The sequence below is a fragment of the Cavia porcellus genome, unplaced genomic scaffold, assembly GCF_034190915.1.
Source record: "Cavia porcellus strain 051 isolate PalLab524CR breed Dunkin Hartley unplaced genomic scaffold, mCavPor4.1 scaffold_16, whole genome shotgun sequence".
Taxonomy (NCBI): Eukaryota; Metazoa; Chordata; class Mammalia; order Rodentia; family Caviidae; genus Cavia; species Cavia porcellus.
In genome coordinates, this window is record NW_026947499.1 from 8212299 (window position 1) to 8230879 (window position 18581).

At 53.5% G+C, this 18581-nt stretch overlaps 1 protein-coding gene across 8 annotated transcripts in view; it reads left to right on the forward strand.

The window, feature by feature from the left end:
• The window catches only part of Kdm2b (lysine demethylase 2B), a 95759-nt gene that overhangs the window by 66240 nt on the left and 10938 nt on the right, over positions 1 to 18581 (forward strand). For 3 of the 8 annotated variants that reach the window (XM_013144801.3, XM_063225587.1, XM_063225588.1), the window contains 4 exons: positions 12608 to 12832; positions 16905 to 17048; positions 17993 to 18079; positions 18213 to 18482. In XM_013144801.3, coding sequence (XP_013000255.1) covers positions 12608 to 12832; positions 16905 to 17048; positions 17993 to 18079; positions 18213 to 18482 — 726 coding nt within the window. Of the gene's footprint in view, positions 1 to 5677; positions 5881 to 12607; positions 12833 to 16904; positions 17049 to 17992; positions 18080 to 18212; positions 18483 to 18581 lie in introns of those variants that run through there. The other 5 variants (XM_013144802.3, XM_003462925.5, XM_003462926.5 and 2 more) reach the window with 3 other exon arrangements.

Here is an 18581-nt window from a genome sequence, read left to right on the forward strand (position 1 = left end):
GCAGGACCATCTTGTTTTGTTGGTATGGGAGATGGAACTCACGACCTCCCCCTTAGCAGGCAAGCGCTGGAGCACTGAGCTGATTCCCCAGTGCCGCTTTGTAAATGAAGAGAGGCCCCTGGCAGGAGGGGACTGGCCGTGGAGACCTAACTTGTGATGGCAGAGGATTGGAAATCCCTGGTTTCCTCAGTGTGAGGAACCCTGCTGCCAGCAAGCTGGGGGAACCTCCGGAGCAGAGGCAAACCTTAGTCACACAGCCCGCTTTCCATGGCTGACTTGGGAGGGCACCCTCTGCGCACATGGGTGGTTATTCCCAGCCCCTTCTCAGCTGTGCGCGGGCTCAGGAGGGCGCCTGCCAGCCGCTGCACTGCAGAGAATCGCTCCCTCGCCCTGTCCTGAGCCTCTGGACAGTCACTCTGCCACCTTTCACCGTGGCCTTCGGGATGGGGCCTGGGGAAGGGACCACACGCTGGGCACAGAGGTGAGTGGGGTGTGGGGTGCTCATCCAGGGCACCCTCCCCTGCCCTGCATGGACGCACAAGGACAGGATGATGACAATGTGGCCGGCAGGGCTGAGTGGGGGCAGCCCAGTGCTCGGGTCTGGAACATTGGAGGCCCTGGGTTCAAGGCTCAGCACCACAGGAACCAAACAAACAAAAAGATTGAGCTTTTAAAACATTTTCTATTTATTTGATTTCTTTAATTTCACTCTTTTTTTTTTTTTTTTTTGTACAGGGACTCAAACTCAGAACCTTGTACTTGCCAGGCAGGTGCTGTGCTGCTGAGCTATATCCTAGCTGATATCTTTAATTTATTATGCAGAATGAATCCACAAGCATTTATGGGAGCTTTGTTGTAATTTACAGAGTCTTAAAAATATAGAAAAGGGGATGAAGTGTTAGTTTATAACTGACTGAAGGACAGAAATACACACATCTGCAGGGTCTAGGGCTGCGGCCCAGGGCCAGAGCATGCATCTGCATGCCCAAGGCCCTGGGTTCAGTTTCCAGCTCCTAAGGAAACAGTAAAACATGCACACGCACGTGCACGCGCACGCACACACAGACACACAGACACACAGACACACACACACACACACAGTGCCATCATAAAGTCAAGAGTGGAACCAGGACAGGGCTGTAAACCAGCAGCTCCGTGTCTCCAAGATGGGACAGAAGAGTAGGAAGATTGTGGTCATTTTCTGCTTTGCTCTTTTTCCTAATGAGAAGAATGGAGGAGGATGTGGATGAACCTTTATGATACCTTTGTGACTTTTTTTTCTTTTATTAATTTCAATGTTAGAACTGGGCGTGGTGGCTTGTGCCTGTAATCCCAGCACTTAGGACTCTGAGGCAGGAGGATTGCAATGAGTTCAAGGCCAGCCTGGCTACATAGTGAAACCCTGTCTCCCAAACAAAACAAAACAAAACAATCACATCACAAACAAATTTGAAGGAATTCACAAATAACTGAATTATTTAGAGGGATGAAACATGACACGTGGACCCAAATCCTGTTTCCTGTTGTCCCAATTCTGGTCCTTTTCATCATTCATCCCCTAATCCTTTCTTTGCCATAATTAATTTGGGGCTGAGCGTTCCAGATGTTTTATGGTAGATTAACATACACGTACAAATATGAGTCGGCAGTCTGTATATCGTTATATACCTGACACATGCTTAAATACGAGATGATGCATTTATGCATCCCTTTCTGTAACTTGCTTTATAAGCATAATAATAAATCTCAGGCATACAAGTCCTACTATTTTATTGTTTTCCACATTGTGAATACTTTACCATTTATGTGCAGCCTCCCTTTTTTCTTTGGTCTTTGTGTGTGTGTGTTTTGAATTCCTTATAGATAGCCCAGGCTGGCCTCAAACTTGTCGCCATCCTCCTGCCTCAGCCTCCTGAGTGTTAGCATGATAGACCTGTGCCACCACACCCAACTTCTCTCACTTTTTTGGGCACTCTACTTTTTTCCTTAGTATGTTGTGTCTCTCCTTGCCCTGGAACAAGGCCAAGTCTGGGGAGAATTCATGGGCCACCAGAGGGCTGGGGTGGGGGACATTCCTGTCATCTCAGGCTCTAAGAGGCAGTCCAGAAAACTGGGTGATGTCCAAAGAGAAAGCAGGCCAGTGGGTGGCGCCTGTGACCGAGGAGGACTTGGCACTCATCTGTTGCTGTTTATTTCCCCACCACGTGGTGAAAGTTCTGGATCCTCCTGGCTCCGGGCGAGTACCAGCTGCCTGGGTGGCATCATTGTCAGGGAGCTCTTTCTAGGAACCCAGGAGTTTTGCGTCTGTGGCGCTGGGGGCTCTCTGTTCTCCCCATCACTTGGGAATGAGGTTGTGAGGCAGAAGGACCTGAAAGGCACAGTGTGAGTGAACGCAGTTGAGGTGGGAGGGATCAGTGTCTTTTGTGTCTTCAGTGCAGCCTGCCGTGCTATCATTATAAAGCAGATGCTGGGTGGTTGCCTGCGCCAGTTAAGTCCAGGGAACTTCAGGGAGGAGATAGACGAGGAAAGAGGCTTCTCGAGTGTCAGAGGAAGACTGGTAAGAGATGTTGGAGAGAAGGCAGCGTAGGAACTTCCTGGTTCCATGCCTGGCCGTGGGCTGCTTGACAAGCTGGCTGCCTTCCAAACAGTACCTCTCTCTGTGGAATCAGATTTGAGCCAAGAATATGGAATCCACAGAATCTTTCATTTTGTTTTGTTTTTGAGTCAGGGTCTTGCCCTGTCATTCAGGCTAGCCTTGAGCTTACTTATGTAGTCCATATTGGCCTCGAACTCACGGTGATCCTCCTGCCTCAGCTTCCTGAGTGCTGGGATCACAGGTGTGCACCACCATACCGGGCAAGAATCTACAGAACTGGGCAGAGACTATAACTGGGCGGCCCAGCATCTACCTAGCAATCCCGAGGTCGTGAGTTCAATCCCCAACAAAACAAAAGAGCCTGCAGAATCTAGTAAGGGGTGGTTTGGGGTTTTTTGCTTAAGTGTGAGTGTGTCCTTGGTTTGGGACTCCTTATTTGGCACCCTCCTCCCAGGAGGCACTGGAAGAGTGTGGGTGGGAGCCCAGGCCCAGTGTCTACAGGGTCAGACCCAGGTACTTTCAGTTTCTAACAACAATGTGCTAGAGTTTCCTTCTCTGAGAACAGGGTGCCCCGGACCCCAGATGAGATCATGACTTAGCACATGTAGCACAGTCAGGCTTTGGGACGTGCTGGGTGACTGTTAGGTGCTGGTATCTTTTGGACCCCTGCAGGGTCGACCTGGAGGGTTTTCTGCAAGGGAACCCGGTGTGAGAGCGGCTTCCCAGTTTTCTCACCTGGGGAAGTTGGGGTGTCTGGGGAAGCCCCATGCAGCCGGAAACAACACAGTAGGGGGAAAGGGGCCGCCCACAGTGGCTATGCTGTCCACGCCTTTTCTCTCTTTTTGAGCTGTGGTGGTAAGAACCATGTCATTGTACTTCCTTAAATACAGAAGTGTGCTTTTGAGACCCTTGAAGGAAATCAGCCCCAAGACAGATCTACTAGATACACTCGTGTTCCTGACTCACAGTGGGGGGACCTGTGAGAAGAATTTCTGCTTTTGGACTTTCCTCATGATGGGTTTTGTCTTTGGGTGTCTCTGTGCCCTTGAGGTTTGACCAAGTGCCATGAAGGAAAAGAAAGCACGGTTAGCTTTTTTTAAATTTGTTTTTGTTTTTCTTGGGGGGTTATTTATTTATTTGAGTAAGAGTAATTTGAGTATTTTTAAAATCAGATTTCATCTGATTTAATCGCATTCAGAGTTGGGTTTCTTTTTTTTTGTTTGTTTGTGGGGACCAGGAGTCAAACTCAAGGATCTAGCGCTTGCCAGGCAGACACTGAACACACTGAGCTACATTCCCGGCCCTCATCAGTATTAGGGTTTCATTGAGATAGAGTCTCACTGTGTAGTCCAGGCTGGCCTTGAATTTATGGTGATCCTCCTTGCCTCAGCCTCTCAAGTGCTGGGATCATAGATGTGTGTTATCACACCTGGCTTATTTTCTTTTGTGTTAGCATTGAAGTTCACCTGCGGTCCCCTGGTTAGCACTGTCAGCCCCTTCTGTGTCTCCCTTGGGCTTCCTCCTGGCTGGAGTACTTCCTACAGCTCAGAGACAAGTGTAGGGGTTATATTCTTTTGCTGTTTTTGTCTTAATCTTGAATGGATTGTGAAAATAGGAGAGGGAAGGAAGAAAATTCAAAACAGATACATTTCATAAAGAGTGAGTCCTGGGATTTTTTCCGTAGTGTCAGTGGGTGTATAAATATCAGATAGTCTTTAAAATCCACTCAGTAAAGCTGACGCCCATCCCTGCTTACTCGCTGCTACCGGCTCTGCTAGAAGCCTCCTGAGTTTTATTTACAAGATCTCTGCCACACACACTGCCATCTTTGAAAACCTAGGCTGTGACGGGCCTGCGGTTCCCTCTGTTCACCCTGGATTTTGTGGCCAGTGGCCTGGCCCATGAGTAATAGTGGAATGGCTATGCACAACTGGTCACCTGAGGTGACAGCTAATGAGCTTATTCTTGGGAAAGCCTGGAAGAGGGTTACCAGTCCCTCCATAAGTCTTTGTCGTTTACAGTGGAGAAGCTGGGCAGGCATAGGTGGGCATGTTCAGTATCCCAGGGGACACGCTGATCTGCTTGCCAACTGCCCAGCTGAGCTGTCCCATTGTGGTTGGTGTTTGTTTAACTATGATTTTGATGCCTCTCAGTGCCTGACAGACTCGTTTCTGGAATGAAGATCTGTCTGGATTTCTAGCCACAATTTTCTGCAAAAGGGGGCTGCTTTGGGATTACGCTCTAGGAGCCCTCCCCTTGAGGAATTCAGAAACCGGTAAACTCACTCACCTTCCCAGCCTGCCTAGGGAGCTGCCAGTGTTTTTTAGGAGCCCTGTGCTCTGGCTTGTATCCCCCCCAATCCTTCCAGGGTGGACTGCAGGAAGGAGGGGGGAACCCTCCGAGAATATCATGCTCCTGCTTCTGGGCGAGTCCTGTGCGGTCTGACAGCTCCTGAGCCTGGCAGCTGGAGTAGACACCACCCCGCATGTTTAATGCTGAATCGCGATCAGCATAGGGAAACAGAGCTTCTGGACGCACCGGGCGCCCTGATCTTACCCAGGTGTACAATCTGTAGGCTCGAGAGTGCAGACACGGCACCCGTGAGACCGCTGCAGAGAGCCTACAGACCTGTGCCTGGCGTCGCACGCAGGGTCGTCTCCCCGACCCCATGGTTCTGGCTCCTGCGCTTCGGGAACCCCGAGAGACGCCCCGCAACACCACACAAAAGACCCCACCCCAGACCCGGCGTGCATTTCCTGTTGCAGCGGCGGCGGCAGCGTGCAGCCACCCATGTGCATCCCTGGGTGCACGGGCGGTCGAGCCGGGCGGGGCGCGAGGCACGCCCCCACGCAGCTCCAGTCCCCGCGCGCCGGCCGCGAGGGGCCGCCCTCGGCGGGCCCACCCCCGTGTCACCGCAGGCCGGGCTCCCTTTGTGTGCGGCCAGAGCGCCGCGGCCGCGCTATTGGCCCGCCCGCCCGGGGGGCCAGCCCCTTCCTGGCTCGCCTCATGCATATGCATGAGCGGCCCGGCTCCGCCCCGCCCCCTCCCGCGCGGGCGTGCGAGGCGCGCGGCGGCTCCCTCCTCGCGGCGGCGGCGGCGGCGGCGGGAGCCGGAGCCCGAGCCCGAGGCCGAGCCCGGGCGAGCCGAGCCTGCTCCCGGCAGGCGGCGGCGGCGACGGCGGCGGAGCTCCGGCCATGTCAGCGCGCGCCAGCCTGGGCCCACCATGAGCCATGGCCATGTCCGTGAGCGCCGAAGACGACGACTATGAATCGGAGCCGGACCAGGTCGGCGGCCCCGGGGTGGGGCCGAGGGAGGGACCCGCCGCGCGACCTCCCGAGCGCCCGCCTGACGCGCCGAGGGCGGCCGCCGCTGCGCCGCCGCGACGAGGAGAAAGTTTTGCAGCCGTCCCCGGTGGTGGGGCGGCCGGGGCCGGGCCGAGCGGGGCGCTGAGGGGCGCGGCGGCGGGTCCCGCACCGGCGCGGCGGGGGGCGTGTGCGGGCGGCGCGCGCGGGGCCCGGCGCCGTGGGGACAATGTGGGCCTCGCCGTCGGGCCGCCTCCGGGGCAAGTTGCAGGCGGCCGCGAGGTTGCGCCGCGCCCTCCTCGGCGCCCTCGCCCGCGGCCCACGCGCGTGCCGGCAGCCCCGGGGCGCCCTGGGACCCGTGGCGCCGGCGCCTCGGTTCTCCCCGCGGGCGAAGTTGCTCCCGGGATCCTCGGCCTCCGGGCCCGAGGACGCCCGCGGCCCGTGGGCCCGACGGCCCGAGCTTTTGTCTGCGCGCCGCGCGCTCGCCGCCGTGGGCAGCGGAGACAGGAAGGGGTGCGAGCCGCGGCCGGCGCGGGCCATCCGGAACCCGGCGAGCGCGCTCGGGCGGCGGCAGTAGCGGTGGCGGCGGCGGAGGAAGCCCGGCCCCAGATGGCAGGAGCCGGCCTTGGTGGGAGTTAGAAGGCAACGGACCTCTCCCGGGACCCCGGGGGTAGAGACGTGCGTGTAAAACAAAGCCCTGGGTGTGTTTACGGCGTGAATTTACTCGGGGAAGGTTCGCGCTTAGGACGCGGGGTGGGGGGAGGGGAGCGGAGCGGAGGAGGGAGAAAGTTGAGGTTTCAGCGAGTGTGATCTGCGAAATAATATCTGCTGCGAGACGCCGGCCGGCAGACCTGCCTGGGGGCTTCGCTGTGGGACGGTTGAGAATGAGTGGTGTGGACACTAGTCGGATTGGGGGTAAAGAAGTTGCTTGTTTGTAATCCTGGTTCCTTTCTTCGGTGGAAGATATTTGGAATGTTCAAGCTGAAAGGTGGGAACTTGATTTTTTTTCCCTAACGTTGGTCGACATTGAGGAAGTATGCCTAGGTTTCGCTGAAATCATACCGTGCATGATATGAGACAAAGTTGGGGGGAAGGGGCTGGATTCTGCCTGACAGTTTGTAGGCATCGGTACTTTCTGCATGTTTCTGAATCTGAGTGGTCTTTGGGTTGGATGAACGGAGGGGCAATTCAAGTGGTTTTGGCTTGGAACTTTTATGGTCCCAGTAACTGTTGAGCACTCTCGGATCACATAGCTTGCTTCTCTGCCCTTGGTTTGAGCATTTGCGGTTAGTTGAGTTTGGGTCTGCCTGACCCAGTGTCTGGTCATTCATAGGTGTTAGTGTTGACTGGCCTTTGGCGTGGCAACGTCCAGAAATACTCTGTGTGTGTGTGTGTGTGTGTGTGTGTGTGTGTGTGTGTGTGTATGTGTGTGTGTGTGTGTGTGTGTGTGTAAGTAATTGGGTCACATCTGTGGGTTCTGGTAGGTAGTGTTTGATGTGGGATGAGACTGAGTGTGTCTCTGGGCCTGAGAGTGTATTTTCAGGGTGTGCCACTGCTGAGCAAGACTCCAGATTAGGAGGGAACCAGCTCTCCTGTGCATCATTCGGTCCCCTCTCCTGGGTCAGCCAGGCTGTAGCTCTTCTGGAGCATTCAGTAACGGAAGTTCTGCCTGGGTTTCAGCGTTCACTTCAGGTTTTCCTCCACTCAGCTTTATCGAGGAGGACGATGTCTAAGCCAGAGCGCTGGGCTGCTGTTCTCTGGTCCCAACAGAGATGGTGCCACCTTAGGTGCCATCGCTCCAGAGGATGCTCCCGGCTGTGGTTCCTCCCCCCACCCCCACCCCGGTTTACTCAGCTGTTTTCTCAGCCCAGGGATTCACTGCCCGGGAGGAGTGGCTTCCCCTGCAGACCTTGAAGGTGTCTGTGACTGTAGAGCTAGACTCGGCTCTTGTTGATATCTCCCTCCTACCCACCCTGCTGGCTCCATGGGTTTGGCACAAGGAGAAGGTGCCCCCTAAGGTGGCATGAGTCCAGGAGTGTGGGTGTGGCAGCTGGAAGAAAGTTCCCATCCCTGGGCCTAGCCCTCCCCTTCCCCTCCTCATCACGGTCAGGTTCACTGTCCTGCCCCCACTAGAGACTGGTGTTCAGTCAGAGCAGTATCAGGAGCCTTTCCTAGGCCCCTGGGTTTCCCAAGTGTCGCCACCTGGGGGACAGCCAGGGCACGGTGGCCACTGAGCCAGGTTGGCAGGGAACACCCTGGCAGAGCCTTCTCCAGTACAGAACTGTCAGCGTGTCGGCAGCTGAGTTCGTGTGAGTAGGTACCCCTTAAAGAAGGGCTCTCAGAAGACATTTTTAACCCCTTAAGTGAAACTTTATTCCTTTTCTTTCCTTAATAAAATGAGTACAAATGGTTGAAAATTATAATTAGGGAATTCTAGAGAAGAAAATCTCTCAGAAGCTGGGCATGATGGTGCACGCCTGTAATCCCAGCCTTTGGGAGGACGAGGCAGGAGGATCACCGTGGGTTCAAGGCCATTTTGGGGTACATAGTTTGTTCAGGGCCAGTCTGAACTACACAGTGAAACGCTGTCTCAAAAAAAGCAAAACCAAAACCCAGAAATTTATGTTTGTGTGATCATATATTGTTTTACCCATTATAGCTTTTTTAAAAAATGTATTTAAAATTTTTTTTCATTTGCAGTACATATGTACGTAATGCTTCCATTCAATGTATAGAGTTGGTATGAGTACTTAATGTATCTTAATCATTATTATTTTTTTGTATCAGGAACCAGACTCAGGACCTCATGCTTGCCAGGCAGGTGCTGTGCTGCTAAGCTATATCCCTGGCCCCCCGATCTTAATTCTTTTTCATCCCTTCCCGTCTCTCCATTATAGCTTCATAAGTGGTGTAATTTTAAGACAGGGGTTCTGAACCTTCCCCAGAATATATACAAAATTAGGAAACTTTGTACCTGTGTGAATTTTTCTGGAGGACCTTCGTTTCTTAGCTCTCTCGGGATTCTCCAGAGGTTCCCTGTCCCTGGGTGTTCTGGTCTCTTGTGGTTTTCTTCTGTGGCTCCTTCCCCTCCGTGTGTAAAAAAACCAGAGCCTTCCCTGGAGTCTGCAGGTGCGTGCTCAGGCTGCTGGCTGCTGCAGGAGGGAGGCAGGGTCCCTAAGTCCTGTGGTTGGAGGTAGTTTGACCGGAAACATAGAACCCTCTGAATCATAAAGTCGTTTAGCTAAAGTTGGGTTGCTTTGCTTGCTTGACTTCTCTTGACACTGGAAACCCTTGACCATTGCCTTCTTCAGCCTCTTGGCTTCCTGCTGCTTTGCCTGCCTTTCTGGTGAAGGACGCTCCATCTTCACTCCAAGGCTCTCTGGGCCCACAGGTGCTGCTGAAACCATGTCTCTCCTCAGTGCCCTGGAGGTTGCTGGGTTAACCAGCTTTAACACTGTTGGGTCACTGATTTCCAGATGTGTATCTTTCAGTATCGCTGGGTTCCTTAGTGCCACGCAGGTGGCCACCATACAACTGTTGTTTCCTGTCTCCTCTAAGCCTCCTTTTCTCCCAGGGCAGCATGCAGGGGTCCAGGCTTCAGAGGTCCTGTGGGGCTCCTGTTCCATCATGTGCACTTGGCATGTGACGTTGGCCAAATGACTTACCTGCGTTGCCCCCTTTCTTCATTGGTAAACAGGTAGTAATAATTCATGTCTTGCAGGTTGTGATGTGAGTATCGCAAAGAGTCACTGGCGCTTCACCAGGGTGGTAACGTGCTGTCTGTGTGGCACAGGTCTTCCTCACCCCAGACTGCGGGGCCTTTGAGAGCAGGGCACTCCCCCTCCTTGCGAGCCCTGGCCCTGCATTGAGTCTGCTGTGTGATTCATAGCAGGGACCTGGGTGGTGAAGTGTAAACGAGGGGTAATGAATTAGTCTACCTGCAGCTTGCATATTCTCTTAGCTGTTGATATTAAGCATCATTTTGTGTGGTTTTTGACCAGATCTTGTGGAGAAATATTTAAATTCTTTTCCAATTTTTTTTTTCTTTTTCCTTTTTATTGGTACTGGGGATCGAACTCACGACTGCCTGCTTTCAAGGCAGGTGCTTATGCCGCTGAGCTAAACCTCCAGCTCCACCTTCCCCATTTTTAAATGGGCATTTTTGTCTATTGTGGAGCAAAGAGGTTTTGTTTTGTTTTGTTTTGTTTTGTTTCCTATAGGTCCTAGTCCTTTACTAGATAGATGATTTGCAAATTTGTTCTTCCAGTCTGTAGGTTTTTTTTTAAAAAGCCGGTGTCCTTGAAGTCCAAAAACTTTCTTTCCTTTCCAAAATGGATTGATTGATTGAGACAGAGTCTTGTTCTGTAGTTCAGACTGGCCTTGAACTCACTGGGTTACCCAGGGTTGCCTCAAATTCATAGTGGTCTCTGGGCTCACTGGCATGTGTCACCATCCCTGGCCAAATCTGTCTCTCTTTTTGGTGCCGGGAATCGAATTCACAACTGTGCTTATAAGGCAGGTGTTTATGCCGCTGAGCTAAATCCCCAGCACCCACCCACCCCCCTTTTGGTACTGGGGTTGAAACTCATGCCTTTGTGCATGCCAGGCAGGTGCTTGTGCTGCTGAGTTAAATGCCTGGCCTGGCCAAATCCTTTAAGCTGGGTGTGGCGGAACATACCTGAGTCCAGCGCTCAGGAGGCTGGGGTTCAGGGCCACCCTAGGCTACACCTCAAAACCTTGTCTCAAAAAAAAAACCCTAAAGGTTTTAATTTTTGACAAAATCTAGTTTGTCTTTTTTTCTTGTCTTTTCTTTTTTCCGTTGAGACAGGGTCTCACTCTGTAGCCTAGGCTGGCCTCAAACTCACACCAATCCTCCTGCTTCAGCCTCTCCAGTGTTTCAGTCCTTGGTTGGTTTTTGAATTTGCTGCTTTTTTTTTTTTAAATGGTATAAATTAGGGGATCCACATTCTTCCTTCTCCTTTTTTTTTCCTGTACCAAGAATCTAACTCACGCCCTTGTGCTGGCACTGTGCTGCCTAGCTAAGTCCCCAGCCCTACATTCTTTTACCTATGGCTATTCACTTGTCTTGCACTGTGCATTGAAAAGACCGTTCCTTTTCCTGCTGGACTGTCACGGTACCCTTACTGTAATTCAGTTAGTCAAAATAAGTTTATTTCTGGGCTCTCGGCTCTATCTCATTGATCTGTGTGTTTCTCTTATGTCAGTACCACGTCTGCCTTTGTAGTAAGTTTTGAAATCAGGAAGTTTGAGTCTTTCACTTTGTTCTTTTTTTTGGCGGTGGCAGTGCCCATGGCCTGGCCTGCACCAGGCCTTGACTTTTTTGTTCCTTTTAAAAAAAAAAAAAAAAAAAAAAGATTGCTTTAGCAATTTCATCTGAGTTTGGGATCAATAGCATCAATTTCTACTGAACACTAGTTAGGGTTGTGACAGAGACACGATATTGGGATGTGTAGATCACTTTGAGAAGTGTAGTCATTTTGTCTTCTACTCCATCAATGCAAAGTGTCCGTTCATTGATTAACCTAAGTAATTTAAAGTCCAGTATTTCAGAGATGAGAGACCAAGAAAGTTCCTGCCATGACCTTTCTGTAAGGTAGAACCTGGATCAGTAAAGACTGATGGGACAGTGACCCTGTGAGTAATCTTTCCTGTAAGGGAGATGCTTCCAGCCGCTCGTGGAGAAGAGGTGCTGGAATCCCCCAGGCTAGAGGCCTGAGCAGTGAACGAGGGTTCAGGTTTTTAAAAACTTCACAATGGGCTGAGATCAGCAGGCGGACTTGGTTTGCACATGCCTGTTTTTGTTTCTTTTCTTTGTTTTTTTTTTCTTTTTCCTTTTTATCGGTACCGGGGATCAAACTCACGACTGCCTGCTTGCAAGGCAGGCGCTTATGCTGCTGAGCTAAATCCCCAGCCCCACATGCCTGTTTTTGTTAGGCCAAGGAGAGAGTTTGGAGTTGGTGTCACACAGAAGACATTAGGACGGCAGCCTCATGGCCATGCGAGATGGCTCGTTGGTCCTTGTGTCAACCTGTTTGTAGTCCACGGTCACAGGGCTTTCTGGCTGGTCCTTAAGAGCTGCCCCTGTCTGTCACTTGTTGGTTTTCTCGAGCGTTGCTCTTTAGGGTCCTGGGTTTGGGTATTCGGATTTTTCCCAAGAAGCCGGCTGCTGGTGAACACAGTGAAAGCTTCTCTAGTTGATGTGGCCAGCAGGTAGAGAGGACAGGAGATGAGCTCTTTGGAAAAAGGGCTTTATTCTAGACATTAGCTGTCATTTGCTCTGTCATTTCCTAGAGCGGCTCAGCTCCCAGTGAGGTTCAGGTCAGAAGTGTCCTTTAGGGTTGGAACATGACCGCCTCTGGCCTCACAGACCCTCAATCTATGACACACTCCTTAGGCTCCCCAGGAGCTGAGCTCCTAGGCCTGAGTCTGTTTCTGCCCTCAGAGAACGGAGGGCCTGTGGGCAGGGCTCCCCCATGGCCTTTTCTGTCTGTCTGCATTCTGGTAGTCCTCATTCAGAAGGACCTCGGTGCCAACTAAGGTCCAGCCGAGTGACCTCCCCCAGCTTCACCACCTCTGGAGAGCCCAGGGCTTAGGGCCTCGCCATCGCTTGGGGACACACAGCTGAGTCTGGAACACCCAGGAGTTGCCCCCACTGCCGCCCAGCTCACCACTGTCCCCTTCTCTGCAGAACCGGGCTGTGGGTCGGCCCAAGGGCAAGCCGGGCCCGGCCTCCGCAGTGAAATTAGCCACCAATCGCACGACGGCAGGAGCTCGCCGGCGCCGGACGCGATGCCGCAAGTGCGAGGCGTGCCTGCGGACAGAGTGTGGGGAGTGCCACTTCTGCAAGGACATGAAGAAGTTCGGAGGCCCCGGGCGGATGAAGCAGAGCTGCATCATGCGACAGTGCATCGCGGTGAGTGTGCCTGTTTGGCTGTGGCCCTGCTTGCTTGGCTGGGAGGGGTGGGTTCAGGTCGGCCTCCAGGGCTGCCGTCCCTTGGCACCTCCCTTCCGGTGATGACCAGGTGCTTTGAAGTCCTCTCGTTAAAGATGTCAGGGAGGTCTGAGCTGTGTTGGACCCCAAGGCCGACATTTACCGTCCATGTCATGAGGATGCTGGGTCCCTTCCCTGCCTCCACCTTCCCCTGGTCAGAAGTCTGGCTGAAAGGTCAGTGACCTTCCTGACAGCCAGGCCAGGGGTCTCCAGAGCTGTGTCACCACTTCTGCAGGCCCCGGTCTTGCCTCGGGGACACCCTGCCCTCCGCTCACCCACACACGCACTGCTATTCCTGCTCCTGGGGCCCAGCGGCATCCCAGCCCTCCTGGAAAAGCTGGCTCAGCGGGAGACACAGGGTTCCTGGGCCCTGGCGAGCTCCTGCAGCCCCAGCCTGGCACAAGGTGAGCGCTTCTTCCCGACCCAGCCAATGCCCTCCAAGCCCAGGGGCACCTTCCCTTTGTCCCGGCACGCATGCCTGCTTAGCCTGTGATTTTAGAGAACACAACACCTCCTGTGAGTTTCACTGTCTTAACCATTTTCAGGTTTGTAGTGCAGCAGACCTAAGTATACATGCATGTAGCTGTGCAGCTGGTTGCTAAAACATGCTTCTTGCAAAACCAAAACTCTGGCCAGGTATGGTAGTGCACACCTGCAATCCCAACACTAGGAGGCTGAGGCAGGAAGATTGCTGCTAGCCTGGGCTACACAGTGAGTCTAGGGCCAGCCTGAACTACATATTGAAACCCATCTCAAACAAAGTAAAACTGCACCTATTGAACGACTACTCCCCTTTTCCTTCTGCGCAGCCCCTGGCAACCAGATCACTTTCAGTCTCTAAAAGCTAACTAGGCACCTCATATAAATGGAGTCACGTCCTGTTTGGTTTTTTTGCAACTGTTGTAACATCATCATGCTTTATCCTTGGAACTGGTGACAGATTTTTTTTTCCCTTGGCACTAGGAATTGAGCCCAGGGCCTTTGCATTGAGTTAGATTCCCTGCCCCTTTTTCCATTTTGAGACAGGGTCTCACAAAGCCTAGGTTTGGCTGGGACTGTCTGTTTGTTGTTTTGGTCACCCTCCCACTGCGCTTGGGGTTACGGGCAAGTGCCAGTGTGCACCCATTTGGGCACCCAAATGAGTTTCTTTTCTTTTTTTGGTGGTGGTGGGGGGGAGTTGGTACTGGGGCATAAACTCACAAGTGCACGCTTGCAAGGTAGATGCTTATGCCGCTGAGCTAAATCCCAGGCTCTTTTTTGGTTTTTCTGAGACAGGGTCTCAAAATCCCATGATGCTGTTTGTTTCTAACAGTGGCTGCCCTGGTCTGTGTGCAGCATCACCATGCTGTGCTTTTGACTTGAGTTTCTCTAATGATTAGTGATACTGAGCACTGTCTCATGTGTCTGTTGGTCATTAGTATATCTTCTTTGAGAAATGTCTGTTTCAACTCCTTGGCTCATTTTTAATTGGGTTTTTATGGTGTTTTGTTGTAGTGAGGTTACAGAAGCTCTTCATAATTAACCCCCAAGATTCAGTACAGGTGATTGGCCGGCTTGTATGCATTTTTCTAGAGAAGAGGGCCTGTGTGACCCTTGGGATTGAACAGTGTCTTAAGGAGCTTGTCTGGAAATTGTTGGTTTGGACAAGCGTCACCTAAAACCCACAACTATCTTTCGTCTTCTCCCCTGGTGCACGGGCCCAGTTACAGGAAACCTTTGTGATTGGCCACCTTACGTGTGCAGCTCTGGTGCCTGGCGCACGGGCTGTGTTGGCAGGAGTAAGCCTGTCTCCTGCCTGCTGCCACCCCTCAGGCATCCTGAGCCAGCCTGTCCTTCTGGGTCCCTTTCCAGCCTTCCGTATCCACCCTGAGGGCCCCTGATGCCCAGCCCCACCTACCCCTTCCCTCAGCACCACTGCAGTACCTGTGCCCCTACCCGTCCCAGAGGGTTGTGTCCTGAGCCCTGCACTTCTCTTGCCAGGGGGCTTGTCCTGCCCAGACCTCTCAGGCCGCGCCCACCTGGAGGGCCTTTGCCTCCCCGCCTCAGCCTCGCTGCTTCAGGTGACTCGTGAACACAACATTTTTGTGTTCTTGGATTTCAGGGAGTTGCTTCTTCTTGGAGACAGCTGCCTCCTCACTTGCATACCCTCAGCACCTCACACTGGGCCCTAGCAGATGCTGTCAGTGTTTGTGGAGCAATGGAGGCTGCCTCACTTTCAGAGTTGGGTGCAGGTTCGGTGTCTGTGCACGTTACAGGTTTTCCCCTTATGGTGCAGCATAGCCCAGCCTGGCTGAAGCTCCTTTGAGGCCGTTTAGAGAAGCCTGCGCCTGCACCTCCTCTGCGTTCTGTACTGGTCAGGGCCAGGTGGCCACAGGCCTGATCTGGCCTCTGTCCTGGGTCCACCTTCAGGCTGGGTGGTCTTGAGACCGCTTTAGGGTCTTAAAATCATGAGGACACCGAAATGCCCTTGTTTATGTAGGTTATTTACTTATTTACTGTATTTAAAATGAATTTTTAAAATACTTTAAATTCATTTTGAGAATAAGAAACCCATCACATTTTTTTAAATGAAGTTAAAACATTTTTATAGGATCCAATTGTAAAACAAAATGGAAGAACGGCAGTTTTACATCTTTGTGGATGTCTCGCATCTCATTCATTAGACAGGACCCAGGTCTCCCTGTCTGTCACGCTAGGTCACAGGACAGGGGAGCCTGAGCGTGGGTGTAGACACGTAGCCTCCGGAACTCAGCAGGTGGCAGCTCCTTACGGGCCACTTGAAGGCAGGGTCCAAAACTGCCAGTGAAGGGGCTGGGGATTTAGCTCAGTGGCATAAGCACCTGCCTTGTAAGCAGGCACTCGTGAGTTCGATCCCTGGTAACGATAAAAAAGGAAAAAGACCAAAAAAAAAAAAAAAAACCTGCCGATGAACTTTTCCTCCCACTGAGGTGAGAAGCCACTGGTCTCACCTTCCGGTTGTGCAGGTGACATGGTGCATCAGTCATTTGGAAAACGTCGGCTCACTGAGGAACTCTGCCCAGTACTGGCGCCTTGTACTATATATACGTATGTCCCAGTCCGATGTGGATATCCATATAAAACCCCATATTTTATTCACCAACCAATCAGAAGAGCTTTGCTAAGTCTTCTAGTTCCGGGTGGCTCATGTCAGTTTCCCAGACTTCTCATTGTCTGTCTTCAGATAGTTTTGTCTTTTCCACCCAGTACTGTCAGTTATTTTTCTGGAAACGATAGGCTTGTTTCTTTTGTCTTCAAAAAAAATATGCCAGTGCCAACTGGTTTTCTCAGTTGTTCTTTCAAGTGACCCGAGGAGGCCGCGTGGGCTGCATGTGCTTACCTCTGTGGCAGTGCCGTGCGCCAGCTTCCTGTGGGTGAGGGTGTGCACGGGGGTGGGGCTTCTGTGAAATTAATACCCCAGGCGTTCTTCAGGGGAACCCAGGAGCTTTGCAGTGTGGGGGGCTCTGAGCAGCCCACCACAGCCAGGACAGCCGCCCGTCACCTGGAGGTGACGAGCAGCCCATGCTTGTGCACCATCAAGGCCAGCATCAGTTGCACGGCGGGCAGACTGTGGCCTCCTCCTGCTCCAGAGAAAGCCTGTCCGAGGGAGGCCCAGTCCCAGCCTCCATGTCTAGGCCGACCTCCTGCTTCACCTCCTTCAGGTCTTTTCCAGTGGCCCCTCGCACCCACTGCTGGCCCTGGCCTCCCCTGGCCTGAAATCCCCACTGACCTGTTATCCAACCTTCTGTTCCTCCCTCCACCAAAAGAGGAGCTCATCAGGGTGGTAGGGGATGTAGCCATGTTCCCAGCTATCACAACTCCATAATAGTATGAATGAACAGGTAAATGTGCTGGGCCATTTGCGATATTGCCTGGGGGCCCAGGAAAGCAGCTTAGTGTCCCTGGGCTGGTCCCCAGACATGCGCCCGCAGCTAACCCCCTCTCCCACTGACTCATGTGTCTCCTGGCTCCCCAGCCAGTGCTTCCCCACACTGCCGTGTGCCTCGTGTGTGGCGAGGCGGGGAAAGAGGACACAGTGGAGGAGGAGGAGGGCAAGTTCAACCTCATGCTCATGGAGTGCTCTATCTGCAATGAGATCATCCACCCCGGATGCCTTAAGGTGAGCAAGCTGGGCCCTGGGCCCCTGGTTGTGCTGACCTGGCGCTAGACCCCTGCCCTGCAGACTGTGGGCAGGTGCGGGTGGCATGGCGCAGCTTGCTGGATTCTTACAAAACAGAGTCTGGGGTTCTGTTTCGCATGATGGGCTCAGAGTAGCTAAAGTCCCTGAGAGACTGAACCCACTGCCACCGTCCTCCAGTACCTCAGAGCCACAATTCCTGGCACTTCAAGGTGGAGCACACAGGCATGTGCTGGGCAGAGCCCCAGTGCGGCTACTTGATGGAGTCCTGCCTGCTGGCTTCCAGAGGAAGAGGGCCTGGGCCAGGGAGATTGGGTCCCAGATGACACAAGTGGTTGCCGTCCCATGCCTCTTCACCAGGACCCCGTCCCTTTGGGGTACCTGGGGCTGGGCTGCCCTGTGTGACCTCTGTGCCTGCCTAGCTTCCACAGCAGGCTTCCTCTGGAAAGGAATAGGCCACTGTGGGCCAGCACATTTCCAGCCCTGAGTTTACGGGGTCAGTGGCTCCCCTGCAGCGGGGTGGTGGATCTGAGCCTTGCTTTCCTACCCTGGCCACCCACAAACAGCCTCACCCCTCTGAAGGGCTGCTGCATGCGAGACTTGGCCTGAGGAGTCAGCCTTCCCATTGCAGCCACCCCGCCTATGCAGATGACAGGGATCAAGCAGGGTCCCTGCTGTGTGCCAGGCCCTGAGCTGGCCACTTTCCTGGATCCCTCACGAAGTCCTCCCGGCTGGGGAGGTGGGCCTGCTTAGCTCCAGCAGCAAGACCCAGCATTGGACTGAGCTTTGCTTCTCCACACCCCTGTGCAGCAGTGGTTTTCTTTTGGCTGGGAATGGGATGGATATGGCTTTGGGGACCCTGTGCCCTGGGGCCCAGCCTGGCACCCCTGCCTGCCCCGCGCTGAGTCCAGGACCCGTCCTTCCAGATCAAGGAGTCAGAGGGTGTGGTCAACGACGAGCTTCCAAACTGCTGGGAGTGTCCCAAGTGCAACCACGCCGGCAAGACCGGGAAAGTGAGTGCGGCCAGGAGCCCGGCAGACGGGCAGACGGGCGGGCCGGCCGTGCCCAGACCGGCCTGGCGGGGTGCAGTGGGGGCGGCGGGCAAGGCCAAAGGTATACAGTTGGGTTGTTTCTTCTCCCTTTTTGGCCTACAAGCAAAAGCGTGGCCCTGGCTTTAAGTACGCCTCCAACCTGCCCGGCTCCCTGCTCAAGGAGCAGAAGATGAACCGGGACAACAAGGAGGGGCCAGAACCAGCCAAGCGCAGGAGCGAGTGTGAGGAGGCGCCCAGGCGCAGGTCAGACGAGCACCCCAAGAAGGTGCCAGCCGACAGCATCCTACGCCGCAAGTCGGACGACGTGCACCTGAGGAGGAAGCGGAAATACGAAAAGCCCCAGGAGCTGAGCGCCCGCAAGCGGGTACGGGCTGGGGGGGCAGGGCGGGCAGGCGGGGTACCCGTCCTGAAAGCCAGCCCCAGAGCAGAGGGAACCCTGGCGAGTCACTCCTCTTCCCACCCC